We start from the raw sequence: 14727 nt of genomic DNA on the forward strand, positions 1-14727 counted from the left end.
ACATCGAGTATCGAAGCATCTACAGCAATGACGTACTTACTTACGAAGAGACCACTGCAATAGATTATTAATCACCACTTGTATTTAACTATTTTACGTAGTTATTATAAACAATAATCATAGAAATGAATGTAAAAACTGTTTTAAAGAAAAATCAATTTGTTATATTAAATGTTTTAGACTACAACATACTTTTAACAGGTAAGGGCCCTTAAGCAATTGCCCCAAGTATGGCTAACATGAATTCGTCACTGGTTCAACATAAAAGTAATAGTGCTATATTCATTGCAGTGTATAAACTTTGGAAACATCTGAAAAAGTCGTTTCAATTTGTGATCTTGTGAGATTTTATCCAAAATAATGTAAATAGCTAAAAAATTATCAACAAATATTAGTGTGTTGTCAAGCAGGTTTGTATATCATTATTCAAAAATATCTATCTGCACATGAATCTTTTTTTTGCACGTATTTCATATTCTTTTTATATATAGTAATTTTGAGGTTAGAAAGGAAAAAATGACAATAAACATTGCGCGAAAAATATCATAATATCAGTATTTGATCACTTTTTCTTGTTCATTTAAAAACACTATTATTATCTTTGATAAAGAATAAATATTCTGTCATAAGGTAAGTTATTTCAAACACAATGCCTATTACATGTTATTGATATTTAATTTTTTCATAAACGATTTATAATGATACTTTTTCCCAGAGAAATACGAATAAATAATTGATAAACATTGAGTTAAAATATTATTATCATTATTTTTATACTTTTTTTTTTTTTTGATTTTGAGATATATCTCAAAATCCGAATAGAAACATTTAATTCCTGTATATTATTTTATTATTCATATTTACAGTAAATTATAGTCTATTGTCTTGTCGATAAAATACATTCTTTTCAAATTTATATTGGTTATTTTTCTAGCAAAAACCAGACAATGGAAGACAATGGTGTAGAACCAAAACGATACAAACTATGTTTGGATCCAAACTACAGCAACCAAAATGTGTCACAGCAAACGCATAATATCTGGTCTAAAAGATGCAAAAATTGGAAACCATTGGGTATGTAATCGTGATCAGATGTCATGTCAGTTTATATTTTTAAATCGAGCAAACATTTTTTTGCGTTCCTTTGAGAAGAAAAAGTTATACGTATTTCTTTTATTCTTTTGGATCCAAATTTTCGAGTTGTGAATTTTCGAAAATTTAATTTTTTGAAAGTAGACATATTTTTAATGATCTATAACTCGAAAATTATTAATTTTGAAAAAATTCTGCCAGGAAAAAAGTTTGGTTTTTTTTTGAATTTTCAGTAAAGTAACAAAAAGAATATTTTTGAATTTTTATTTAAAAAGTCATAAATTTTTATAAACAAATTTATTTGCTATAATTTAAATGTTTTTTTTAAGTTTCTTTGCTTTATTTCTTAGCTGGGAATTATAAAAACATTTTCCATACAGTTTCAGAATGGGCCTGATAAAACTTATTATTTAAATAAATTGTTTATAAAAAAAAAATTTCCATTCTTTTTTTTTAATTATGCAAAACAAAAACTCTTTTTTATCATTATACATCTTCATTTCTCTCATAGAGAAGCAAAATAATATACTTTTTAATTAGAAAAATGAAAATTAAGAAGGTTTATAAAAAATTATGATCTTTTTAATAAAAATAAATACTTTTTAATGTGTAATCGCTCTTATGTATTTTAATTTTTTATTCATTTATACATTTCTCAATTTTGCAGATCAACAGCTAAGAAACAGCGGCGTAGCTATTTCACCAATTGCAAATTTGGAACCAGAAATAAAAGAACACCTTTCTGAATTCTCACAAGAGGAAAATGTGGTTAGTCTTGAACCACAAGAATTGGTAAACGAAAAGGAAGATACTGACGCCGATGGTGAGATAACTCTTTCAAAATTTGAAGAAGACAATATTAGGTTTGATGATTGCTCTCTATTAGAATTTGAAAGCAGTGATCAAGACGATGACTGTTCTGAAAATTCTGAATTTGTTGAAGCTGAAGACACCGGCAATGAAGAAATCCATGATACTGTCAATGAACCATTACTCATTGGAAACAGAGTAATGTTTCAACAATCAAATATGACAATAGAGGATGTTTTAGAAATGATCATGGGATTCTCAACGCGATATTCCATAAGTTTAGAAGGTCGTAGTAAATTATTTGACATGTTTAAAATTTGTGCAGGACCTGATTTCGACAATGTAAATGTTTCAAACTATATGATGTCTAAAGCTTTCGATCCACCAAAAGATATAATTAAAATCCATTATTATTGTGTTAATTGCGAAGAACTATTATTAGTAACTCAGAGGAGCAGTTTTGTTAAAGAAAATAAGAAAGAAGTTCTTTGCGACAAGTGTTCTCAACAGTATGAACTTACATTAAATTCTCCAAACAGTTTTCAAGTCTTAAATTTAAAGTATCAAATTGATCAGTTGCTTAAAAATCCAATTGTAGTAAAACACTTTGTCAACAAAATAAAAAACAGAACTACCGATAATGTTAGAGGAGAAAAATCTATTTCTGACGTTGATGACATTATACTATACCGCGAATTTGTAAAAAAGCATCCTAACGCTATAACTTTTACATTTTCCACGGATGGAGCAGCGGCTAAAAATCCTTTAAAGTGTAAGACAAAATTTTGGCCAATTCAATTATTATTTAATGAATTACCGATTTCTATGAGGTTCAAGTTTGTTCTATTGAATGCTGCAATGGTAGTTCAACAAGAGCCTAGTAGTAAATTATTAAATTTATTTCTAAAAAGTTTTATTGATCAAGCCTTAGAGTTAAGTGAAAGCGATATTCCTGTAATTCATGATGGCAAAACTTATCGATTAAAATTCATTCTTTTATTTTGCGCCCTTGATTCTGTAGCTCGAGCGTTGGTACAATGTAGAATACAGTATAATGGTTATTTCGGGTGTAGTTTTTGTTACATTCACGGATTTTATGCTTGTGGCGCGGTTAGATATCCATTTGAAGAAAAAATTTCTGAATTACGATCATCTGAATCTCATAAATGCGATTTGAAAACAGTGTCAGAATCCAGTTGCTTGATTCGATCTAGGGGAGTTAAAGGAGAATCCGTTCTATGCTCTTTAACCGATTTTGATATGATTTGGGGATTTTGTTTCGATTATCTTCACACTGCTCTCTTGGGTCCAGTTGAAGATATTACTCGTAGCTCTTTTTTTTCAAAAGAGATTATTAAAAAATTGGATTGAAGATTAACATCTGTACGCCCTAGTCACGAAGTGTATAAATTGCCGGAAAAATTGAGTAATAGATCAGTATGGAAGGGAACACATTGGAGATCGTGGATTTTATTTTACTGTCTACCAATGTGTATAGATTTGCAGCTGCCATCAAATGTTTTGGAGAATTTGGCTTTATTAGTAAAAGCAATGTACATGATTTTGAAACTTGGGGCAACTGAAACAGAACTTGACGAATGTGAAGAAATTCTTAAAAATTTTTTAGAAACTTATCAATCAATTTATGGAATTAAATCTATGAAATATAACGGTCATATGGTGAGACATGCTCCTCTTTGTTACAAAAAAGATGGACCCATTGCTTTGACATCGACTTTTATTTTTGAAAGTAATATGGGGTTTTTAAAAAATATTATCGTTGGAACGAAAAACGTAGGCTTTGAAATGACAATGAAATCCTTGAAATTTATGGCATACAAATGTAAGACTCGAAATTATTTATGTAAACCTGTTGTAAAAGCTTTTTGCGAAAGCTTATTTTCTGAAAAAAAGTATACATTGAGTGCACGCATTAAGAATGATGTAACATTCTTCGGCAAACCAATTATTTCAAATGACCCGAAAACAAAAGATGCTGAAATATATACTAAATGTATTTATCGAAAACAAACTTATCATAGTGTGACCTATCAACGCGGATCAAAATTTAATGACACTGTTATTCAGCTTGAATGTGGAACAATTGCTCAAATTTTAGAAATAATTGCTATGCCAAATGATGAGTGTTACTTTCTTGTTTGGAAATTGAAAAGTGAGCAAATGATTGTACAAAATATAGAAATACCACATATCTGGGAAGTCACAGGAATTGTAGAAAAATCTTTGATATCACTAAAATGTGTGTCCTCAAAAATGATTTGTTTACAATTTGAAAACAAAAACTATGCGTGTAGGCCTCCGAACATTATTGAAAGTAGTTAATTCATTCTATACATTAATTTTATCGATTTTTGGAAAACGTATTGTATAAAAAGTAAAAGAGTGTTTTTCTTTTACCTTTTTTCCAAAAATCAAAAAAATTAATTAATTTAATAATTGTGGAAGAATTTACTAAATATTTAATTAATTCGTTCTAGTTAATAATAATTTAATTTGCCATAAAATGATTTTTTGGTTTTTCGGATTTTAGTTTTAAGATTTGATTTGTATTTTCTTTTCTCTACTTATCTTCTTTTACTTTAATAAAGGGTAATTTTGTAAACGTGTTTATAAACAGGTTTAAATAAATATAAATAAAAATGTATGATTCACTAGAGGGATCATTTAATAATTTTTTTTACTAGGTTGTGTAATTATGTAAATAACGTGAATAAAAAAACCTAAAAGTATATCTGTATTATAATATCATACAAATGCAAATTTTCCCTAAATAAATAAAAAATTATGCATAAATAGAAATATTAACTTATTATTAGGTAATAAATATTTATTAATAATATAAATATTAAAAATTGTATAAATTATAATAATAAATTATAATTATTTTATAATAGTAATTTAAATTCACAAAATTTTTAAAAATATTAAATACTTCAAAAATAAACAATTGAATACTATACTTCTTATACTATAATTTTTAATAATTACGATTATTAAATTAATGTCAATATAAACATTTTCAATAATGAATTTTGCTTTTTTTGCCGAATCGGCATTAGCCTATTGCTTTTCTTTTTCTAACGCTTCCGATTCATTCCTTTTCATTTAAAATTAGATAAAAAGGCATTATATTATTTAAACAACGTAACCGATTCAAAAATATTTAACGCCATTCGCCCTGTATTACAACTTTCTTATTCAGGTTGATATTTTCATAGCACCTTTTCAAAACTAAATTTTACTCATTTGTTTGATTTTTATGTTAATCGGAAGTTGCTTATTGCTAAAATTTGAGGTTAGTTTCTCTTACTCAACCAATTTCAGTCTATAACTAACACATCTAATGAATAAGAAAACACAGATTCAAAAATGCCTGCTAAATTTTCCGATTCAAATTTTAAGAAACTGATTGAAAAATATTCGCGTGAATCCGCATTCTTAAAATGTCTGATTCACTAGAGCGCTCATTTAATAAGTTTTTTTTTCCTGGGTAGCGAGTGCAATCATATAGCGCCTGCATTTCTATTGGTTGACAACTTCGTCAATCTCCGTAAATGAGCCGATGCCATCCGATCATTGACAGTGACTATGTTTCGCGTATGTAAAATAAATTTGGATATTATCTACAATAATTAAATATAAAGTGAAACGTAGGTCGTTCGTTATCTCAGAAATTGACCATTATAAATTAATAAATTTTGCATTTATTCCTGTCCCAAGAACTATGTCTTATAATAAGTTGTTAAAAGTAAACTGCTTTCTCGTAAGTGCTATAAATTTTCATCATTTAATATATAAGGAAACAAAGATGTATGCTTTCAGTGAAATTCGTTGTCGTGCGTGCAGTTGTGTATCAGTGTATTAGTTAAGCGTCTATACATATAAGTGAAATAAACATGTGTGTGTCTTCAAATATTTATCCAACAAATATATAAGTGTGTGTGTGTGTGTGTCTGTGTATGTAAAAATGGTAAAAATCCTTCCAGTTTGTCTCCATTAGTCAAGAATTGACGGGAAACCGGCGATAAAAATCCCTATTTTTTCTTTCACTCTTTCTTTCTGCATTTACAACGACTATAGTAATTTTACGTACACAATACTTCTGAGTTTACTACAGTTGTTTGGAACTATTGGACGAAATAGTAAGAAACTTTGCTAATTTGGTGAACATTTGTCGGGATTAGTGACTTAGTGTAGAAAATAGTAAAAAATACAAAAAGTCCCCTTATTTCCGGTGGTTGCAATGTAAAATAGTAAATTCTAGTGTGATTTTATACCAAAATTAGTAATCTCGGTCTCTCCGTGTAATTTAAATATAACTGTATTTCAATTATAATGCAAATACTTCTCATAATAAGTACTGACTGGTATAGTAAATTATTAATATTATGAAACAAAATTTATTATTAATTAACTATATTAAATAATTACAAGTAAATATACATATATTAAATTAATATATTATAAATATACATTAAATAAATATATTAAATAATGTTGAAAGAATGGTCCGAATGTTTTGATTTATTTACCTACTTTTGCTGTATGATTAATTCAATAATTATACCAATTCGAAAAATGAGAACTTTTGTTAAGTTAAAAGAACAATTTTTATAATAGAATAATGTATTCTGAAATGTAAAAAATAAATTTGAAAGATTTTATATGTATATATAAATTTTCATGAGACTTTATCACCCCGGTCCGACTCCTGTACATTTGCTATCAAATCTTTCAGACCGTAATGCTAGGAGAGAAATGTTACTCTTTCTACCGCAGCGTGGCGCTGCACGCGGGTAGGCCTACATTTCGTTGCTCAACTGCTTTGTCTATATACTTTAAAGACTTTAAATTATGCGTTTTTATTGAAAGTTTTCGAGAGTTTTAAATTAAAAATATTGCTGGTGGTTTATTACTATTATTGTTTACCCGGTTAATGATTTGACAGTTATCTAGTTTTTAATTGAATCAGTTTAACTGATTCGTCGTTGACTGGAACGATGGGACAGAAGTGCATATTTCCGAAATGTAAATCGGGATATGCTTCTCAGAAAAGTGGAGAAAAAATTCACTTTTTTAAAGTGCCCAAAGATTCCGTGGAAGAATATCAGAAGACCGTGAGACGGGAAAACTTTCTGGTGAAAAGTGGACAACCTGTGTGTCACAAACATTATCTACCTGACGATATCTTATGGAAACGCGAGGTAAAAGATGCTGATGGAAACGTGATGTCCATGGTAAGAATAAAATGTCAAAAATATTTAAAAAGCCAGTTAATATCTGAAAAAATAGATGCAAAAATTGTAATTTAAAGTAAATAAGTTTAAAAATAATTATTAATGTAAAAGTAGATGAAATCTAAATTTTAATATTTATGTATTTTTTGTTAATTACAAAAATTTTAATATCTTTTTATTTCTTATTAATTTCAGGAGAATTATACATTTCCACGATTGAAGAAGGGTGTCGTACCAAGTCAGTTTCCAAATTGCCCAGCATATTTGTCGAAAACTCCAAAAAAACGCCCACCACCAAAGAAAAGAAAATTAGAATCCGATAAAAATAACAGAAAAAAAAAAGTTTCAAAATTGTCATCTGAAACGAATGAGATACATCCTGCAGATCCTAAATCTCCATTGCCTTCTTAACATGCTGATGAAAATCAAGAAGTTCTTAATGAGGAATCAGAACCTGCTGCCGAAGAAAATCCTATCATGGATTCTTTATCGAACGAAAGTGAAAGATTAAAAGTATTTGAAAATTTATTTTCAAATAGGGATTCATTTAAAATCCCTGTATCGTGGACACGATCTGACATCGATGATGGCATTTTCAAGGGAATCACTTTTGTTCAATGGACTGTACGTCAGAAGGAAAGAGAGGAAAATAAATTTATTACAGTCTCCTCAAAAAAGATAATTTTATATCCCGATATGACCGTCGACGTATATGTTATGGATAAAGAAATTGGTAAAGAAAAGATCGAATTGAAAAATGATTTTGTATCCTCCGCTGCAGAGTTAGAAAAAGCTGTCGAAATTTTCAACAGGTTTAAAATTTGCGAAGGATGTGCTTCTCCAAACACAATAGAAAATATTGAAAAAACTACACTTTTTCGAGATTCGTTGGGATTCTTACGTCACAAACAATGCAATTTATTGTTAAACTTGGAAGAAAATGGCAATAAAAAATATTGTTTGCCTTGCAAAAAAGCAAAAAATACAATTTCAAATAAAATTGTTCGTCTTAAAAGACAACAAGATTTACAAAGAATTGTTTTCAAAGGACAGCACATGGACAGAAAAAAAATGGGATTGGTAAACAAACAATTTAGAAATGTGTCACAAAGATTAAAATATAATAAAGATAAGAAAGATTTATTAATGAATCGAATAAGTAATTTAAAAATAAAAATGAATTCTATGAATCCACTTACTATTGAAGAAGAACTTAAGAAGAAAAACGTGTCTGCTAATGAAAAAATAGTAATTACCGAAATTTTAAAAGCGGCTAAATGCAAGAGTAGAAAGGGACATAAATATTCTGATGACTGGATTTTATTATGTCTGATATTCCACATGAAGTCCCCTACTACTTATAATCTTTTAAGGGAGACTCAAGTGTTACCATTTCCATGCAGGAGCACAATTAAAAAGTAATTATTTTATCATTATATGTCTTTTTTTATCTCTGAAACATAATTTATAAGTTTTCTTTATAATTTTAGGTATTTGGCATTGATAAAAACACCCTGTGGCTTTCATCAACCGATGTTTGATCTCTTAAAAGAAAAAATTAATTCAGAAACTGATGAGACGAAAAAACACTTTATTATCTCTATCGACGAAATTCACACAAGAAAAAATGTTACTTTGGACACCAAAAACATGGAATTAAGTGGGCTCGTTGACTTTGGCGATGGTTCAGCAGTTGATATATCAGACAAAGCTAATCACGGACTTGTTATTATGCTGCAGTCCCTTATGGGTAATTTCAATCAACCTATTGCTGTTTTTGCTTGCAAAGGCCCTGCTGGTGGAGTTTTACTGGCCAAATTAATCATTCAGGCCATTATTTTTCTTAAAAAAGCAAATGCAAAAATTCACGGCGTTGTAAGCGATGGTGCTACAACAAATAGAAAGTTTTAGACAGAATTAGGAGTTAGTGGAAAGTTGGATAATGTAAAAAACTCTTTCCCTAACCCTGCAGATGAAAATCGAGAGGTTTTCGTATTTTCAGATCAGCCGCATTTAATAAAATGCGTAAGGAACAGATTATATAATAAGAAAGAATTGAAGGTACGTGTGCATTAAAATCAGTTTCCAATGCTTTTAAAATGTAAAATTATTTTTTGCTTCATTTTATTTAAAATCATTATTTCAGGTTCATCCAGATACAACAGCAATAAGATGGAGTTATATATCTAAACTATTGAATATAGATAAACGGAATCCAAATGGTAGATTATGCCCGAAGCTTACGAATGACAATATCAATCTTAGCAAATTGTTAACAATGAGGGTTTCTTTAGCAGTCCAGGTATAATATAATTTATTAATGAAATATTAATTATCAATTAACGTCTACTTATTATTTTAATTAATTTTAGGTTTTCAGTATGTCAGTAGCAAAAGGTTTGCTTTTTTATAAAAATTTCAAGGAATTTGAAAGCGACCTTGAAGGATGCGAAAATACTGCAGAATTTTGCATTAAAATTTACAATCTTTTTGATGCTATGAATAGAACTCATTCAGATACTGCTCTGAAATTTAATGCTGCAGATTGTATTGTAAGAGCAAAAAACGTAAGATTTTATTAGTCAAAGTTGATGCGAAAAAATTTAATTCCAAAATCTATATTTCACAGGTGATGAAGGACTTCCTCTCTTGGATGGACGAATGGCAGAAGAAAACAACGTTAAATCCAGGACACTATTTAACTCCTTCTACAAGCGAAGGGCTCAGGGTGACATTATGGTCTATGATTGATTTAAGCAAAATTTTAAGAGAAGTATACAAATTTCAGTACGTGTTGACTGGCAGAATCAATCAGGATCCGTTGGAGGTAATGTAATATATATTTTTAAACCTAATAGCAGAATATTTTACAGAAACTGCACGACAACTTTCCTGAGAAGTTTATGTTACTGCGATACTACATTAATTTTCAACGTCATTACGAATTTTACAACAAAGTTTTTTAATTTTTATTCACAATAAAAATTCAACTCTGAATATGCCTGAAAAAGACATCATAATTTTTAAAGTTTTTTGTGTTGCTTCTTTGATATTGGAAATAATTTTTGTAGTTGAAATATTTACTTCTTATCGAAAAACTTGAAAATTATTTACCAATAATAATATAGTAACAATAATAATTATTATAATTAGAATATTGCAATACAAAAAGTAATAATAATAGTAGTTATGTAAAATAATATTAATATATAAGAAATAATATAATACAATAAATTAATTTTAATCTTAAGAAATTATTTTATATAATACATGTACATAATTCATAAATCAATTAAGGTATATATTAAGGTATCCTGAAATAAATTTATATTTAAATTAAAATTTTTTTTCTTTAGCGATTTTTCGGGACCATTCGATATGCCGGTGGGTCAAACGATAATCCGTGTACACCAACTTTTCTGCAATTGTACAAAATATTAGCCACATTCAGTGTTTTGAGACCACCAAAGTCGAGTAATTGTACAACTTTTGATGGTAATCCATCACAACCTCTCATTACTATTTCGAAGTTAAAAGAACTTTTCACTTCAAATGAAAAATCTTCGCTTGATGAAATTAAGCAAAAAATTGAAATAGTGGTTGACGATCCTGACACTGTTTTCACAGATTTTATAAACGAAGTCGATCACGACTATGATACACCTGAAATCCTGAATTGTACTTTATTTTACACTACAGCTTGTGTCTGTAAGTTCATCAAAAAGCGAGTTAAGTGTACAGAGTGCTTAAAAGCTTTTTTATCTGAATCTGTAGTTTCCAAGCACCACCTATCTTTTACAGATGACGATTTACCCAATAGTTTCACAAAATTTTTAAACAATGAGAAACAATTAATCCATCCTAAAGTAGTGCTTTATAAAATACTTGCAGAAGTTGAAAATTTGTTTAATCAGTACCGCACATATAAAAACGCCTTTGAACTAATAGTTTCACATTTTGTTGAAAGACAAAATGTTATCAAATTTCCATGCACACAGCATGTCGAAGATGCAAAAAATATTTTTATAAATATGGTGCAATATTACTTGCAGATCAGAATCAGACAATTTATTCGCGACGATAATGCTGAAGTAAAAAAAGACAGTATTTTAAATAGAAAACGCGCTAAATTATGCGATAATTAAATACAAAAATTTGTATTTAAATATTTTTTTTCACATTCGCAAAATACATTTTTATTATATGTTGTTATGTTCAATTAGAACATCGAAGCTGTGACAAAGTTAACTGTTTATATTAAAATATTTTATTTTTTAATTTAATAGTCAAAATTTTTGTCAAAGACAAAAAATAAACTTTTTATTTTAAATATAAAGTCAAAAGCTACTGGTGTTATTAATAAGTTAAGCTTATTAATGTATATATGTATTATTTAAATATTTTATTTATAATACGTAAAACGTACAGAACAAAAATAAGTATATATATATTGTTTTTTTATCTTTTTACAAAAGGAAACAAATAAAACGAAAGCAAATTTTAAAACAATTATTTTCTGTTTATTTTCCCTTCTAAGACGTGTTTTATTTAATGCTAATGTTTTAATTGTTATAAAAAACATTATTCTTAAGAAAAAAAATATTTAAAACTTTGTTAAATGTTATTTTTTTATATTCTAACAATATTTTCCTATTCAAATGCATGTTACAGTAGGCCTACCCGCGTGCAGCGCCACGGTGTGGTAAAAAGAGTAACATTTCTCTCATAGCATTAAGGTCTGGCCATTTTTTTTAGTGTCGGACCGGGGTGGTTTTTCGACATTCGAACTAGGCGACTGAAATGTCGAATTTTAGAATTCGACATTTTAGCGTTCCAAAACCGAACAAAACTCGGTTCGGTTCGAATGTTGTAGTAACTCGAATGTCGAATATTCGACATTCGAACTAAGCGAAAAAATTCAAACATTTCGGTTCGAATTATTTTGCACAGCTCTACATCTTATGCTAAAAAAATTTTTTATGGTGCTTTTACAATATTTTATTATTGATTTTTATGGTCATAGTGGACATCTACAAAAACAGACAGGGTCATGGCGATAGTTGCAGCTTAGGATGTCCGAAGGAAAAAATTCAAATTTATTCTTGTTTATTAGATGTGTCACTATCGTAGATATCACATTTAGACAATTTTATTGAAAAAAACAAATGGGCGGATTTTTGAAGAAATTTTTCAAAATTCGCATTTTTTTTCTTGGAAACTGTTTTAAAAAATAAGAAAAAAATATTATTTAAAGTAATTGATTCTGCTATTGATGTTTTCTTAAGATTTTACCCAAAGTTAAGGGTATCCGGGAAAAATTGACCCCTAAAAGTGTTTTCCCCCGTGTCGTCTCACTCATAAATAATTAGAGATATCTCATTCGGATTTGCAAGAAATTTTTGAAATAAATATTGAAAAACGTAGGGGAGAGTTGTCAAGATTGGGCATAGTTTTGACTTTCCTTCATAAGGTAGGGGGACACTTTTCCCAAAACAAGTTTCCCAACAATTTTTTTTCCCAAAAAAACTTTTCCCAAAATCTTTTCCCAAACGTATAAAAATTATTCATGTTCACATTTTGTTTCGCAATTTGTTTTGTAACCACCTTCATTCGTTTGTCAGTTCTGCGGTTAAAATTTTGTTTACTTGTTTCGGAAGATTGTCAAAATTCTTAGTAATTTATAAATTAAAATTTGTATTAAATATGGACAAAGCAGAATTAATGAAATCTAGAAAAGGACATTTTTTGCATATTAACGGGATTTTATATTATAAGCATTCAAATGCAAAGAATCGCGTTTACTGGAATTGTCGAAATAAAAGTGAGTGCTCCGCACGAATTGTAACAGGACCTATAGCAAATGCAACGGAAATAGTAATTTTTAAAGGCATAGATAAGTCTCCTCACACTCATGCACCTAATCGTGAAGAGGTAGAAGCTGTACGGGTAATAGCTGGAATAAAAAGAGTTGCTGAAGAGCACCCTGAAATGCCCTCTGCTCGAATTCTACGCCGAGAACTGCGAAATGTTCCATCAGGTAGTTTTCGGGGTAGTAACATATTGTCAGGGTGACTATTTTTTTATGATTTAAAATTCTCGGTCATTTCTCGGTACATAAGGATAATTTATAATTAGCTCGTTCTCGTTTCAGAAATTCTAGCAGAAATTCCAGAACGTCCAAATCTTAGCAAACAGGTCTCGCGCGTTCGTCTCGCGAATTTACCTTCCAATCGGCTTGTGATGAGCGACTTCGAAATGGGGATTATAAATGCTGTTAACGAAGTTTTTGGTGAAGGAAAAGTGAAATGTTGTTTTTTCCATCTATGTCAGTCCGTTTATCGTCATGTCGTAAGCGAAGGTCTTCAGACTCTGTACAACAGTGACGATCGCAGCATTAAAAAAGCAGTTCACATGCTGTGTGCTTTAGCATATGTTCCTGTTGACAAAGTCCTTCAACATTTTGTAGATATTCGAGATGCATTGCCTGATGAATTAGGACCTGTTACTGATTATATTATTTCGAGCTTAATTATGTCCGTCGATTGAGAGTAACAAGGCGAAGTCGAGGCGTGAGATTTACCAGGCGTCCCGCACGATATGCTCCAAACTTATGGAATCATTATGACTCTGTCCTGGATGGTAGTGCACGGACCAACAATCTATCTGAAGGTTGGCACAATAGATTCCAGCTGGTCGTCGGGAAGCATCATCCGAGTTTGTATGTCTTCTTAAGCGAATTGCAAAAGGAACAAGTGGACACCGAAATAATGATGTGTCAACTGCAGCTTGGTCAACGTGTGAGGAAAGGGGTTGATAGAAAAAGAAGACAGTACGAGAAACATCTTATAACTGTTGTACAAAACTATGGAGATTACGCTGATGATGATATACGATCTTACTTACGGACTGTTGGATACCATATAAAATTTTAGCTGCCATACATTAGTAAATAAATTATTCAAAATTTTGGGAACATTGTCTTTGGGAAAAGTTTTTTTGGGGAAAAAAAATTTTGGGAAAAAAATTGTTGGGAAACTTGTTTTTGGAAAAGTGTCCTACAATCCTTCATAACAATTAATTTTTAAATTCTCGATCTTATTTTCACAAATGACGTAAGTTTTTTATTATAAATTTATAAAGGGCAATGCTTCCGGTTTTCTATTGCTTTATTTTTTTCCTTGAGTTACTTAGATTAATTTTATGGAGTATAAAAAAATTTAGATAAGCTTTAATCGCATAAAACAAACTATCTGGATTTACCCCAAGATTTAGAAAATTTCCTAAAATTTGGGGTAAATCCGGACAGCTTAGTTTCTAAGAAAGATTTTTAAAAAAGTTACCTTCGTCGGCTTAGTGGAAAACTGTACCATTTCAGGTATTCGTTATAAACTGTACCATTTCGGTAAATTGTTTTAAAACATACCATTTCGAGAAAAAAAGTAATTTGCTTTTTTTCCAAGTTTGTCAACACTGCTACTAGACATAAAATAAGGTTATGCTTTTTTAAAAAACGGTATCTTAAATATACTCTTGTTCATCTTTTCGATGTATTAATTCAAAATTTCTA

At 29.4% G+C, this 14727-nt stretch overlaps 1 protein-coding gene across 1 annotated transcript; it reads left to right on the top strand.

Annotated features, from left to right (window-relative positions):
- Positions 1–947: 947 nt before the first annotated feature.
- LOC122506101 lies at positions 948–4099 on the top strand. The gene is made up of 2 exons (XM_043618095.1): positions 948–1074; positions 1760–4099. The coding sequence occupies exons 1-2, from the start codon at positions 948–950 to the stop codon at positions 3271–3273; spliced, it is 1641 nt and encodes a 546-aa protein (XP_043474030.1). The 3' UTR covers positions 3274–4099.
- Positions 4100–14727: the final 10628 nt, after the last annotated feature.

The sequence above is a fragment of the Leptopilina heterotoma genome, unplaced genomic scaffold, assembly GCF_015476425.1.
Source record: "Leptopilina heterotoma isolate Lh14 unplaced genomic scaffold, ASM1547642v1 Lhet_396, whole genome shotgun sequence".
Taxonomy (NCBI): domain Eukaryota; kingdom Metazoa; phylum Arthropoda; class Insecta; order Hymenoptera; family Figitidae; genus Leptopilina; species Leptopilina heterotoma.

Coding starts and splice junctions, on each gene's coding strand:
- LOC122506101 (XM_043618095.1), top strand. CDS start 948: ATGGAAGACAATGGTGTAGAACCAAAACGATACAAACTATGTTTGGAT. Junction 1,075..1,759: donor CAAAAATTGGAAACCATTGG/GTATGTAATCGT, acceptor TCAATTTTGCAG/ATCAACAGCTAAGAAACAGC.